Here is a 13,843-nt window from a genome sequence, read left to right as displayed (position 1 = left end):
AGAGACTTACCCAGGAACCTGAGTAGTCTGCAGTATGTGGTTTCACGTGAACTGAGAGACTAAAATTGCTGTCCGTTTTGAGAGGCCTGAGGATGCTGCTAGACTTTCCATTTTGATAGTCGCCTAGAATACGAGTGTTCTGGTACCAGCTGCCACGGTGTCCTCGAGCCTGGACAGGACGCTGCATTTTAGCTGTTTGAGGAAACAGCCTTTTTTGTGAGCAGCGTGACTTGTTTTCCATGTGTGCAGAGCGTGTCAAGCCGCTCGCAGGTTGCTCTGGCTTTCATTAGGAGGAAGAAGAGACTGGGTGCAGAAAAATAAGCAGGAGAAGGCAGTGCTGAATGCAGCAACGTGGCACTGGCTGCAGATCTCCTGACCTCCAGACCAGCCACCAGAACTCTTGGTGTCAGAGCCTTATGGAAAGGATCTAGGGACACCAGCCCTGCCTAGTGCCCAGCTTCTGATATGCAGCAAATAAAGTGGTGCCATGTACAGTAGGTAATCTCTGTCCTTTCCAGGTAAGATTACTCCTAGTATTCAGCTGGCTACAGTTTTCAAATCTGATATACAGGGAGGGATTTATATGAATTTTGAAGAATAAATCGCATATAGTAGCATCATTCCTAAAGTCACGTGCAGCAGCGCTTCCTGGTGTCACGAGGGTACAATATGTCCCTTTCCTCTGGTTCTGGAACTTAGCATCTTTTCCAGTATGTCTCATATCTCAGAAACATCCACATGAATTGAAGGAGTGGCTATTGCAACATCTCGTTTCTTCTGCAAGAGCATACATCTCTGAGGAAAATCAGGATTGTTTTTCCTCCTCTCAGCCGCTGCCTACTTTATTCATCACATTGTCTTCTCTTTCCCTACTTGGTGACCTTGTTTTGAGGGATTGTAGATAAGGTGTTTTACTACCAGTCGTATAACAGCTAGTGCTCATGATGGTATAGCCTTGATAAAATGATGATGTGCCAGGGCTACACAGTTACATGTTGTGCTGGGAGAACCTCCTTGGCAGTTTAAATATATGTCAAAGATGACATTTTCTCTATTTGATGGGCAACTGTTCTGTTGAAAGTCCAGATGAGTCTGCATGGTGTTTGCTAAACAGCTCACAGGCATGCTGATGTATCTGGTCTATATTAGTCAAGATCTGTATCTCTTAGTTAATATTTTTGTGAAAATACCTGAAAATACTGACTTCTTCACAGGAGTGTGCAAACAGCAATGTGCACTCTACAATATAGCTGTTTCTCTTTCCTTGCCTTATGTGCTTTTATTCTGAATCTTATCAAAAAAAAAAAAAGAAATTATCTGTCAGCTGCTTCAAAAATTTATGCTTGCAGGTCAAGTCTTCAATTCCATACCAAAAACGAACAGAAATTTTAGCAAGTCAGTTTGTATTTTAAGCATTCTTTCCATCTAACTCTAGCTTTATGACTGTTTGTAAGTAAAAGAAAGTACTTCCAGTAGTTCAGGTTTACCGTATCTACAATAGTGGTGGAAATTTTCATTGTCACCTGGAAATGGTTCAGGAAAATTGTAATGGTGTGTTGAGAGGATAACTTAATCTTGGCTTCATATACTCCCCCAAACGGTCCCATATGCAACTAAGAGAAAATCCCTTTTCCCCTCTTCTGACGCTTGCATGATGACACTCATTCCCCATCTTTTGATGCCCTTGCATTATATCCTGCCAGAGGAAATTAAGATGTAGCAACTGCTTGCACCATATGCAGTGTGGATGCTTTACCAAAGAGAAAAAAATCGTAAATGCCAATTTCCAATTGAAATTAGGCTTTCATGGGAGTGGAGGGTGTCCTTTGACTTTGGCCAAGTGATGTGAAGGGGCAGTGGTTTTCTATGTTGGAGATTCACTGTACAGTCTTTACTGTTAGCAGATAGAACTCTAAAGGTCCTGGGTACTGTAGCTGGATACCCTAATGTATTTTTAAATGTGGTATGTATTTTTACTGGGAAGAAATGTATAGTGTTTCTACATTTGATGCTAAAGATAAATTTTTTAGAAGTTTTCTAATGGTATCATATAACAGAAGACTATAATACAATGCAACATTTACACTTCAAATTGCAAATTAATTTTGTTCTTAATTTGGTAGTGGAGGACAGCGTTCCTGTTGTTCTTATTAGCCGTTGTAGGACTCCAGCTCTGAGGAGTCCCTGCGTCACGGTGCTTGATACCTGGTGAGATGGAGAGTGACACGGGATGATGGATTATTGTACAGTGCATAAATCCGCTCCCATTTTGTGCTTGTGCGGTATTTGTTTAACTTTGTTTATAATATTCCTATTTATAGAAGCCGAAGGACATGGAATATGTTGATTCCTTGAAACTTTATTTGTATGGAGAAGGCGTGCTGTATTTTAATGGTAATAATGTACAAGGAAGCCTCTGTGCTAATTGTCACCTCTTGGTTTCTACAGCCTTGTGAACATCCTTTGATTCACTGCTGTTTAGTGCAGATCGGTACAGTCTGGTTGTTGCTTTTCTCCTGGATCTATGGCCAGGTGTGGATCTGAACAACAATACTATGGATAGGTGCAAGGCTTAATGAATAGGTTTGAAATTTTTCTTTTGCAGAGAAGACTAAGCACATTCCCTTCCTAGTGTAGCCGCTTATTACATGTAAGCAGTTACCTGTGGCACTAACAGTGTATTGCAAACAGTTCCCCATGGCACTAGCAGCAAAGTGCTTTATTGTAGCGCGGACAGTGGTTGACAGATTTCATTGTTTTCAACAGCCTTGCTAAACATATGGTCAGTTCTCATTGCATTTTTCCTAAGGTCTGCGTAGCATATGGTTTAAATCTCTACTTTCTCACACTGGTTTTGTGTGAACTCCCCTGCAGGGTCCTGGGGATCTTGGCTGCAGGAGTGCTCTGACTTGAGCATGATGGGCAGGGATGTGAAAGCCCAGAAGACTCCCATCCTCTTCCTCCTCTGGCATCACAGTGACACTCGTTCAAGGGCTGTGTATACGTGGACTTCATATACCTGTAAGCGTAGGGAGTGTAAAGAGCTGCATTTTGTTTGATTTGGCAGCCCACAAGGTAGGTTTCTCACCTTAGGTAACGCATAAGCTGCTCTTCAGCCAGCAGAGACATGGTCAGAGGATGCTGCATCCCATCTGCAGGGCCTGGCTCTTCCCTGGCCACGGTGAGCGTCTGGCCACCCCATCCAAGGCCTCCAAATGAGGTGATCCGTCCCAGCCGCTGGAAACAATTACACTTAACGGCGTAGCTGCACTAATCTAAAAAGCTTTAGGAAAGAGGCTGTGCTGTGAAAGGATGTGAAATGCCAAAGTCCAGGTTGACCATACTTTAGAAAACTAGCTGCCTGCTGCTCTGTGACTTAAACTTAAGCCACGAGCTGAAACTTAGGTAGAACTCTTTTAAATCTTAAGGCATATCTATGTTTTTAATATATTTAAAGTAATTAAAGTAATACAGATACTGCTCTGTGTGCCATTTCTCCCAGCTTCACTTCCATCTCCCCAAAGCGCTCCGGTGTTGGAGCCCCTCGGCCGCGGGAGCTGCAGCACTTGGGCTGTGTGTTGTCTGGATGAGCAAGAAGATGGAGGGAATTGAACAGTGTAGCATCCTTAAAAAAAAAAAAAAAAAAGGGGGGGGGGGAGCGTTTATTAAGTACGACTGTGTAAAGCTTCCCTATGGCTGGAATTTACATTAATGCAGTTCATTGTTCCCCTCAAGCAGATGGAGCGATAAGCACAGAGTCACGTGCGCGTTTCCAACTATTCCTTTAACCAGCGGTTTGAACACAGAGTGCTTTTCCTTTGCTGCGTTTGAGAGTAAAAGTGAATTCCGAGCCGGGGGAAGATGATTAAATTTCCCTGGCCGTTCCTGGGGATCAGGGTGGGAGCCGCGTGCGTTGGGGTGCGTGGTGCCCAACGCAGAGCCTGGGGCTGGCTCCAGCAGGGAAGCACTGCCCGTTTGGAGCCGGGGCCGCGGGGCAGCGGCAGCGCTGCTCGGCGCGGGCGCTTGGCCGGGCCCGCCGCGCGGCTCCGGGGGACGCGCGACTCTTGGCCGCGCTCGCAGGTTGGCCCAGGCCTAGCCCCTCTGCCCAACAGATGTAGGGAGGAGGGCATTGTGGGCCCGCAGCAGTTGCTTTCCCACAACAATGTCCTTTTTGTGAGAATCCGATGCTTCTTAAAAGATGGAACATGACATCACCACGGCCGCTCCAAGAAGCATTCCTCAATAATACCGAGTGTGCTCTGGTTATCAGCTCCCTTCCCCCCGCGCCTCGCGCCCGCCGCTCTCACTGATGCTTTTTGTCTATTGTTTGGGCCGGGGCTGTAAATGCGAAACAGTTGTCCCTCAGTGCTGCGCGCTTGTTAGCGCCGCAATCAAGCAGAATGTTCTGTTGGCTTTCCTTAAAATGGATTTCTATTTTCTGAAAACTTGGTAGAAATAACAACGAGAAAAACGGGTCTTCGTCCGTGTAGCTGCAGGTACGGCCTGCGCCGCGGCTCGGTCTTCTCCTGGGATACGTGGGAGAAGGTGGGATCTCCCGGCCCGTTCCCTGCTGCCCGGGCCTGCCGATTCCTCCAAGGTTCCTCCAAGGCGGCTGCAGGAATGGGAGCACCGGGCAGTGGTTGTGAACAGCTGCTGGTTTCATGTATGGATCTTCTTTGGTGCTTGGTCCATCTTTTCCCGAGTCCCTGAAGGAAACACGCTTTGGGTTGCCTTGTAAATCTTTGTAAAACCTGCCCACTTGCAGGAAAGCGATGAGAAACGCTGGATTTCCCTTCCCTTCTCTGCATCCTCTCTCTCTCATGTTTCTTAAGCGGAAAACATGGAGGCTTTGCAGCTGGGTGTGTTGTGGCCATCGCTGGCGTGGCCGTGTTCTGTGCTGGTGTTGGAGCTGAGGAGGATCAGGCAAATCCTTGGCACTTCCATGTGCTGCAGCCGGCTAAAGAAGATACCACAAAGTGTAAACAGGCAGGAGTTGGGCCTGTTTTCCAGCCCTGTAGGAATTACTCCATGGGGAGGAGGAAACAAGTGATTCATTGATGGTATAGAGACTTGGAGAGAGGTGGAGTTTACACCCAGAAAAGGAGGAGAAATGGACAGCCGTAGGGCTTTCTGGTATATCTGTTAAACTTGGATTAAGTGTCTTTTTTTTTTCTCCTCAGTTGTGAAGTTATAAAGCTTTTTCTTATTAAAAAACAGACTTAAGATATAAAATACAAATCATAAAAGTGCAGGTCTTGATCGAAGGCCTTGGTGAAAGGAGTGAGCTTTGTGATTAGCTGTTTGCCAGGGATGCAGAACTGTGGGTGTTGGTGACAATAAGACTTTAGCACATTTTTTAAAGCATACATTTATTGCTAGGTGGATTGGTTCCAAGACGCACATGTTGAATACAGGAAAGCCAATGCACAGTGTAAACAGAAAATTTCATACTTTCCTAATGGCATCTGAAGCTGCGAGTTCCCGTGAAGAAACTGCTTGCCAGTTGTAGGCCTTTATAAAGGGCTGCATAATGTGCTATCAAATTAAAATGTATGTTTGTATCTGCTGAAGCACAGGATGCATGTGTGGTATGTGGAGATCAGTAGCTCCTGTCGGATATTATTCCTTAAAATAAATAGGTGGAGATTAAGAGTCTGAAGAGTGTTTTGAGATAGAGCTCTTGAATTTAGATATAGAAAAGGCAGGAGGGACTAGGACTCGGTCAATAGAAAATTTAGATTTGGAAAAGGCAGGAGGGACTAGGACTCAGTCAATAGAAAATTTAGATTTGGAAAAGGCAGGAGGGACTAGGACTCAGTCAATAGAAAATTTAGATTTGGAAAAGGCAGGAGGGACTAGGACTCAGTCAATAGAAAATTTAGATTTGGAAAAGGCAGGAGGGACTAGGACTCAGTCATGGAAGGAGCAGCCTTAAAGGTTTCCCAGGGTGCGTGCTGCAATGAGTAAAAATTAGTCACTGCCTTCTTAGCTGGAACGCAGTTGCAGCAGCGGGAATGCAGAGCACAATTAAGATGTACATGTAGAACTAGCAAATGGAAGTGGCCGTTCATACATGGCAAACTTGCACTGTATAGTTTGTCTTGCAAAGATTGTGACATATATATGCAATGGAGTAGTCCATTAAAAAAAAAAAAATCCAGCTGTTAATTTAGCAGATGGCTCGTGTAACTCTTCAAAGGAAAGGTACTGAGGTATTCTTGGCTCCCTAATGGCAATCTGGTTATCACTGCAGGTCAAAAGAGATTCTGTTGGTTTTTGTGCAGGGGCAGGTGATGGAGGGAGGGATGTGGGCTCAGGTTGTGTTCGGAAGCTGATTTGTGTTCTGTAGAAATGCCTGGCTGGTGTCGCAGTTGGACCTTGATGCCATCACCCCAGAAGGATTGCATTGTTCTGGGCAGTGGGGATGCTCGCTCGGGAAGCGCTGGAAACTGCTCTTGTGGGGCTTTGTCTCTGACTCGTGGAGAGCGGGATAATCACTGAAGGTTTGCAATCTTTCCCTTGCAGTAATCCATGCTGAAGAGGCTCCATTCATACAGATGAACCAAGGGCTGAGGCAGCACTTTAAACCCAGATAGTCAGTCGGCTAACTGCCCAGCAGGATGCCATCGACCAGCCGAGCGGGCAGCCTGAAGGACCCAGAAATTGCAGAGCTCTTCTTCAAAGAAGATCCAGAAAAGCTCTTCACAGATCTCCGAGAGATTGGCCATGGAAGCTTCGGAGCAGTTTATTTTGTAAGTAGCTTTGTAGCATGCGAATGTTGGTTGTGCTTCTTTTTATCTTTGCGTTCTGGACGTTGACTATTTGTACATAGTGAGGGAATGAAATTAATGTCGAGCTACTTGAATGATCTTGGGGACAAGGATGCTTTTCTGCACAGCCCCACTCCATTCACAGGCTTGAAATATCTCTAAGGTGATTGCAAGCCAACCGAAAGAAAAATGGGGAGCTTGGTCCTTGCTTGCTAGTCTTACATGCGTGGTTAAGTTGCGAGTAGAGATTTATCTGCAAATTAAAGCTCACTTCTGCTGCACCCCTGGTGCTGGCAGCGACTCGGTGCTCTCGGTCTGTGTGTTTCCTTATCAGCCCTTGTCCCTGGAGAGCGATCAAGTCCCCTGCAACCTCGCATGCCCCGCAGGCTCCCCTCGAGCCATCCTTGTGTTTGGCCACCTGAACGCTGGTGCTCTTGCTATCAGTTGCCCTGTCACTTCCTTTCGTGCTGCAGGCACAAATACCAGGGTTCATCCATATAAAGCTGCTTATTTGGCACAAGCTTCTGGGCAGCAGAATTTTTCCCAGGCTGTGCGTGTAGCTGGAGGTGGGAAATTTCATGGTAACTTCATTTGCAGGTTGCTGGATGTTAACCCAAGTGCATACTGTGAGACCTTCATTAAAAACCCCTTTTCCTCAGAAAATCTTTTCTCATTTATAATTATGGGAGGTGTGGCCAAACCTGCCAGTTCTCCTTCAGAAAGCCATTTGTGTCAGTATTTTATGAGATGCCTATTCATTGTTAATAATTGCAGCAGACCATGTTGGGAACCTTCCAGCACAAATTTAATGCAGCACAGATGAACTAATTAGGAAAAGCTTCTTAATTTTGTTCCCTGCTTAAAACTGTGAGCTGTCTGGGAACAGATCTGAGGGAGGAAAGTGTTTTCCAATGAAACAGGACTCACCTGTGGTCCTTCACTTACTATAACGTATTCACTCTGGCAAAAGAGGAGATACGAAGGGAGACCTGATAAATCTGACTTCTGCTACGTGGAAATATTAGTGTTTTTCGGGAGTGCTGTGTCTTACAGCAGGGTGAGTGAGGCATAGGGGCGTGCAAAGCTAGCTCAGGGCTAGAGAAAACCTCCAAGCAAGTTGGAGGCTAAAGGCTGTAGCAAACAGGGGCGAGAAGCTGCGTTTTGCAGTGTCTGTTGACTTGTCTTAACTTGGTAGTGTTTGTAAGGGCTGACCGCCCATTACCAGCTCCTTTTCCTAGAAGATAAGAGAGAAGAGGTGGTTAATGGTCTAAAATGGTGGAAAATAATTCAGGGTAGGCCAGTGTTGGTTCACTAAAGTGGGAGCCTGCCTCTTTGCAGTGCAGATGTGCAGTTCTTTGCAAAAAGACAGAGTATAAGCACACCATACTACACTACCCCAGTCCGTGGGGCAGGGAATAATTTAGCTATGAAAGGGGATGCTTCCTGCAAAGAAAATTCATTATTAGCTATTATTATTTCTGTATTCTAAAGCTTTAACCTGTGAATTAAAAAGTACAGAGTCCTCTCACTGCTACCAGTGTGAGACATCTCCAATGTGAAGCTGTTCAACATACTTTGGTGTCAAGCATAAACCACCAGAAATGAGAAAGGTGGCATGGAAAGAGAAGTTGAGTGTAAATGCAGAAAGTAAAAATAAATTAATTAGGGAGTGTATGTTTTGGATAGCTTTACGGGAGAAAAAAAAGTGAGAGGAATATCTCTTAAGTTTCTTTACCAAGGTTTGAATCCGGCTAATGTAAACTATTAAACACTTTTAATCAATGTAATATCAGATTATAATTAATAACCATTTAAAAGCATTTTACCAAAGGTAAAGGTTTTCTTTGCTCATGCAGCTCTTGTGTTAGTGCAGCAGTTGCTCTAGTCACCTGATTTGGATCCTTTGTGCAGGGTTCGCAGAGGAAAGCAGGATGTGTGCACATAAATGTCTGTCATTTAAAAGAGCTTGGTGTGTTCGAATTGTTTAAATTAGCCGGCCTTGTGACATCTTCATACCTTTTGTCTAGGAACAGCCGTTTTTAGCTATTCGAGATCACAAGGAACATGGGAAAAAAAGCCAGCTAAGCTCAGTGATTTTAACAGTCACGGCAGCCTTGGCCAGGCTGGTTCCCCTTTTGTCCAGCCATAGCAATGAGGAACTGTAGGTGTTATACAAATAGTCAGTGATTATTTATCCCTTTTTTATTTTTTTCCATTTTTTTTGATGTAGATACCAACATCAATCTACTCTCATTGCATGCAACCTGAATCACTTTTAGTATATAGAGTAAATATGGGGGAATAACTAATAAATAAAATCAGAAAATCCTGAAATATTCAATTTTTTAAGTGCAATTTTACTGTTAGTGGTACTTTCTTTCCCTTCAGTGATCGCCGAGGCAGGGGCGATATGTTTATTATATGTGATAATTGGCTAAGACTGTTGCTGTTTTCCTCCTTATTTCTGCCCTGAAAAAAAAGGCCCGCATTGGCAGAAAGTTGCTTTATTCTTTTTATAATCGACATAAACTACCAGTTCACCTCATGGTTTTAGTTTCTTAGAAACTGCAAGTCTGGCACCTCGGAATCATTTTGGTATTATCCTTGCCCTGCTCCGTGTTCTGCGGTGTAATAATAGCTTTTATTTGACACAGGAAACCTACTGTACCGAAATCCTGCAGATGGAGCAGAAGAATAACCCCACTCTTTTGTTACAACTGTGTTCCTTCTGCTCTGCTATTCTCTTTGCTGCTTTATTTGCTGGCTGATTTGAATGTTTCAGAGCTTGCCTCTAAATAGTAAAGATCTAGGAGTTATGATTGTATTCTTCCCTTTTTTTTATCTTAAAATCCTCAATCTTTGTTCTGTTGTAATATTAGCAAGAAGGCAAGAAAGATTCCCTTAAAACAAAAGGAAAACTCAAAGTCTTGGTTCAAGCTTGCCATAAGTAAACTTGATGAAATAGGGACGGACAGGGGTTCTGGGAATCTTGAATGAATGGCAAAATTAAAATATTGACTGAAACATTTTCACAAAAGATTGAGTCCTAGGACTTCAATAATCCATGCCCCAATAGACTGTATTTGATAAAACAAATCCTTAAATATGAGCCTTTCCTCCATCCTTGCGAGTGCTGGGATGTGCACAATTTTGATTTGTGTCACTTGGCTGTGTGTGCAAGTTGCCCGTGCTTCTCAGAGCCTCGGCGCGTGTTTCCCTGTTCCCCACCCAGTGCCGCCGAAATCCCCAGCGGTGCCCGGGGTGCCCGGGGTGCTGCTCGGGCCCGTCATTGCTGCACGGTGAAGTCGCCTGTCTCCTGTCCTGCAAGGGCGAGTGAGCCATAGCTTTGGTGCTAAGTGAATCAGAACTTCTTGTCTTCCCTTATCTTAGGTGATTATCATCTGAAGTCAGGAAGTCTGCCTTTGAAGTGTGAGGAAAAAAACACGTTCACTTCTTTTGCTGTATAAGCAACGATGCTGTTGGACAGCAAAAATAAAAGTTTGAATTGGAAGTGATGCTTGAGTCACAAATTCTAAGAGATAGCACAGTCACCCCACGGAGATGTTTACTTTATCCATTTTGCTTAGTTTTTTGCAGAGAATTAAGTATTTCTTACTGCTTTCTCTGCAGACATAAATTCCTGTGTGTGTTTTTGGTTCCCATCGTATTTATGCTCGGAATAAACTGATGCATCATGTTTTAATATTACAGGCACGTGATGTGCGCACCAATGAAGTGGTGGCCATCAAGAAAATGTCCTATAGTGGGAAACAGTCCAATGAGGTACGTGGAGCATCTTGTACATTAAACATGAACTCTTGCAGACACTTATTATACAGGATGATTTTAATTAGCCTGGGCTACACAGCTGCAGAGGCCTTTCCTAGGGCAGCAAAGGCGAATGAGAGAACTGTGCAAATGAAACCCATTGCTTTCGCTCTTCCCAGCAAAATTCTGCCTAGTCTCCTCTTGGAAAAGATGCATTGCTTTTGGACATGCAAGGCTGTTCTGTGGGACCACTAAAATGTGCAGAAAATAAATAAATTAAAATAATATATTAGAGCTATTAAATATATATCTTCTTGACCTTAAAAATTCCATTCTATTTTTTTTTAAATTTTGTTGTTAGTAATGATGGCCATTGATGCAGTAGTGAAAGATTCGGAAGGAATCTTGTTTGCACGAAGTCGTAGGGCAGGAGGCCTCCTCCCCTGAAGCGACTCTGCTGCTGAGGAGCTAAACCAAAAGCGAAAGAGCGACGGTAAATGAATGAATTTGAGAGTCCGAGCAGTGGCATAAATACAGCAGAACTGCCGGAGCTGGGGCTTTGGGTAGGCTTTGAAGAGTCTCCTGTAAAAGCAGAGACTTAAACATTAAATGTTTTCACGGCCACCCCAGTTGTGTGGTTTTTCCTAGGACACTTAATAGAGATAATTGGGTTTGTGCTTCAGATGTTTAAGTGCTAATACGGATTCTTGAAAAGCCCAGCGTGGCTCGAAGCTGAGCAGCTCGTTTGGTATTGTTTCTGGTAAGGAGGTGTATCAGGTTGTAGAATCATGTTTGTAATAAAAATAAGCCTGTTGTTGAAGGCCCTTGTGGTTCCTGCCCTCCATTCCCTGTATTCCACTCTGGAGTATCAGTTCTCCGCACTTTCTGCGCATAAATTCTGCGTATTGATCATTGATATAAGAAGGAACTGAAGGATTATTTCTTTCCTGAGTGCATGCAGTGGGGAGTGGCAGTGTCTTCAGCAGTCCTAAATTCTAGCTTCATAGTTAAATTTGCTGTACATGTGCCTATTTTGTCACTGCAGTGGCTTTTTTAACCATGTACTGATGAAAGAATAATTTGTACCTACTACTTGTCCTACTGTTTTAATTGCTGCGAGCTATAAATACTGCATTCACACGAAACAAACTGTGCATGCTGCAGAAATAGCTTTTGTTTGTCTTCAATGCATATGTGTCTTTATTTTGAAGAAAGCATTTGAACCAGGATTAAAACACTTTCTGTTTTATTTCTGTATTTATTTATTTTGTTCAGAAGTTTGCTAGAGCTCTTCTCTAGCCTATACAAGTAACATTGATTAAGGACATTCCAGTATTATTTATATTTACTTAGTTTCATAATAAGATTTTTATCTTTGGGAGCAACGATTCCATATGATAAGTACCTATGTCATTCCAAAAATAAGTTAGGGAACTTTCATTCCAAAAATAAGTTAGGGAACTTTATACTGTGTAGCGTTGTGCTCTTAGTGTGATCTTGGGGCTCTCTTAATTTCTCAATTTCCTGTGTTCAGAAATGGAGAAATGTTACCAAAACCGTAATATTCAGCAGCTGACAAGTGGAGCCCCATGTGATGTAATGTAACTTATAGGGGTAGATCTTTACATCTTGCAGAGTAAGTGAGAGGCAGCTGGTCCTGCCAAAGGACACCTTTTGTCATGTGCATCTCTTTCAAGTTGGGATATGTTTGATTTGACAGCAGAAATGGCAGCCCTTAGAAACGCATTGCTGCTTCTTTGAGGACTTGCTCAGATATCACATGTTTACCATTGTGTCCTATCCATATGCTACACTGATAAGAGATCTTATCTTGATAAGACTACTTATTTTGTGAATCTCTTGAAGAGTAGAGCAATGAGCATCACAGTGTTGATGTAAATTGAATTTCAAATCTTAAGATTGTTTCTGACTATTTTTAAATAAATAAACATACTTCACCAAGAAAAATACGGTAACAGTTTTGTAAAGTCTTTCTATTTCTTTTCTTTTCTGCAGAAATGGCAGGATATTATTAAGGAAGTCAAGTTCCTCCAAAGAATAAAACATCCTAACAGTATAGAATACAAAGGCTGCTATTTGCGGGAGCATACGGCATGGGTGAGCATCTACTGCACTCTGCATTGCCTTGGTTAGGGGCACTTTAAACAAAATATCTCCAGCTGCCTCTCAGAAGGCACCTAAATGTTCACATCGCACAGACACACAGAAAAGTAGCCAAGGACTCAGTGAAATGGAGTGTAGTGTTCGGAAACAAGATTTGAGGAAATTTCCCCTTTCTTTTGCATAGTCTGCTGATTTATGTGTTGTTATTTCAGTGTCCTTAGCTTGAGGAATGTTTTATTTTAAAAAGAATCAGAAAAAAAAAAAAAAGAAAAAATCCCAGGCCCAAGGAAAGGGGAGGGAGTTTTTAGAGCCTGGGAGACAAGCGTGGCAGTTTCATTAGATCCTCGCAGGTCAGGTAATGGCATTTTAGGTGTGCTGCTGCGTTCGTTAATGGTGACTCAGTAATTTACAGGACAACTGAATGGTTGCCAGCATTAAATGGTCAGTTGTATTTTAATGGAACAGAAAAGCTTAATTAAAGTAAATTTTGAATTCCCACTAGGGGCACATGTATAAACCAAGCAATGCAGTATGCAGCAGGCAATGGCTGAGCCTTCCTTAGCAACTTCCTTACTTAGCATCTTCGACAGGAGGGCTCTGCCAGCGTCAGTGAGAGCTGTCCCTGTGCAGGGTGACAGTATGACAGTGGCGGGATGGGGCTTTTATTATAAGTAATTGCTTTGTTATGGCTGAGTTCTGTTGTTTTCCAGCAAAGTTGAGCTTACATCAAAAAATGTGTGTCTGTGCGGTGAGACCAGCAACTCTTTTTTACAGTAGGGACAGTTTGTGCCAGCAAAAAAAGTGCTTTTGTTGATACAGCATATGCCAGTTATCTGAGCAGGATAAACCATATCAGCCAAAGAGCTTTTATGCTGTTATAGCTTACTTGTGCTGGGATTTTTGCTTGTATGGAGTAGTTGGAAGAAAAGCACATTGTAACTGGCATTGTCATGCTGTCAGAATTCTTCTAAAAGAGCTCTCATGGCTTTAAAGGACATATTATTTATTGTTTTTTATGTGTTTGTTTTGATAAACATAGAAACATAACTTGCTCCTTCTAATGAGTACCATGTATCCTGCATATTTTTTCCTCCTTTGCTGTTGTGTAAGAGCAACGTGTCTAAGCGTACTGAGCTCATAAGGAGGCAATCTACTCATAAAATGTTAACTTGGGATGAAGT

At 43.1% G+C, this 13,843-nt stretch overlaps 1 protein-coding gene across 2 annotated transcripts in view; it reads left to right on the top strand.

Annotated features, from left to right (window-relative positions):
* Nucleotides 1–13,843, top strand: part of TAOK1 (TAO kinase 1) — a 59,748-nt gene that overhangs the window by 19,286 nt on the left and 26,619 nt on the right. The window contains exons 1-4 of one of the 2 annotated variants that reach the window (XM_026047817.1): nt 4,461–4,496; nt 6,526–6,752; nt 10,482–10,553; nt 12,555–12,656. In XM_026047817.1, the coding sequence (XP_025903602.1) occupies nt 6,621–6,752; nt 10,482–10,553; nt 12,555–12,656 (306 nt within the window). In that variant the 5' untranslated portion in view covers nt 4,461–4,496; nt 6,526–6,620. Of the gene's footprint in view, nt 1–4,460; nt 4,497–6,525; nt 6,753–10,481; nt 10,554–12,554; nt 12,657–13,843 lie in introns of those variants that run through there. The other variant, XM_026047816.1, reaches the window with a different exon arrangement.

This window comes from Nothoprocta perdicaria, unplaced genomic scaffold, assembly GCF_003342845.1.
Source record: "Nothoprocta perdicaria isolate Ctin4 unplaced genomic scaffold, notPer1 scaffold_50, whole genome shotgun sequence".
Taxonomy (NCBI): domain Eukaryota; kingdom Metazoa; phylum Chordata; class Aves; order Tinamiformes; family Tinamidae; genus Nothoprocta; species Nothoprocta perdicaria.
The sequence above is the reverse complement of the archived record's forward strand: the minus strand, read 5'-3'. Positions and strand labels throughout refer to the sequence as shown.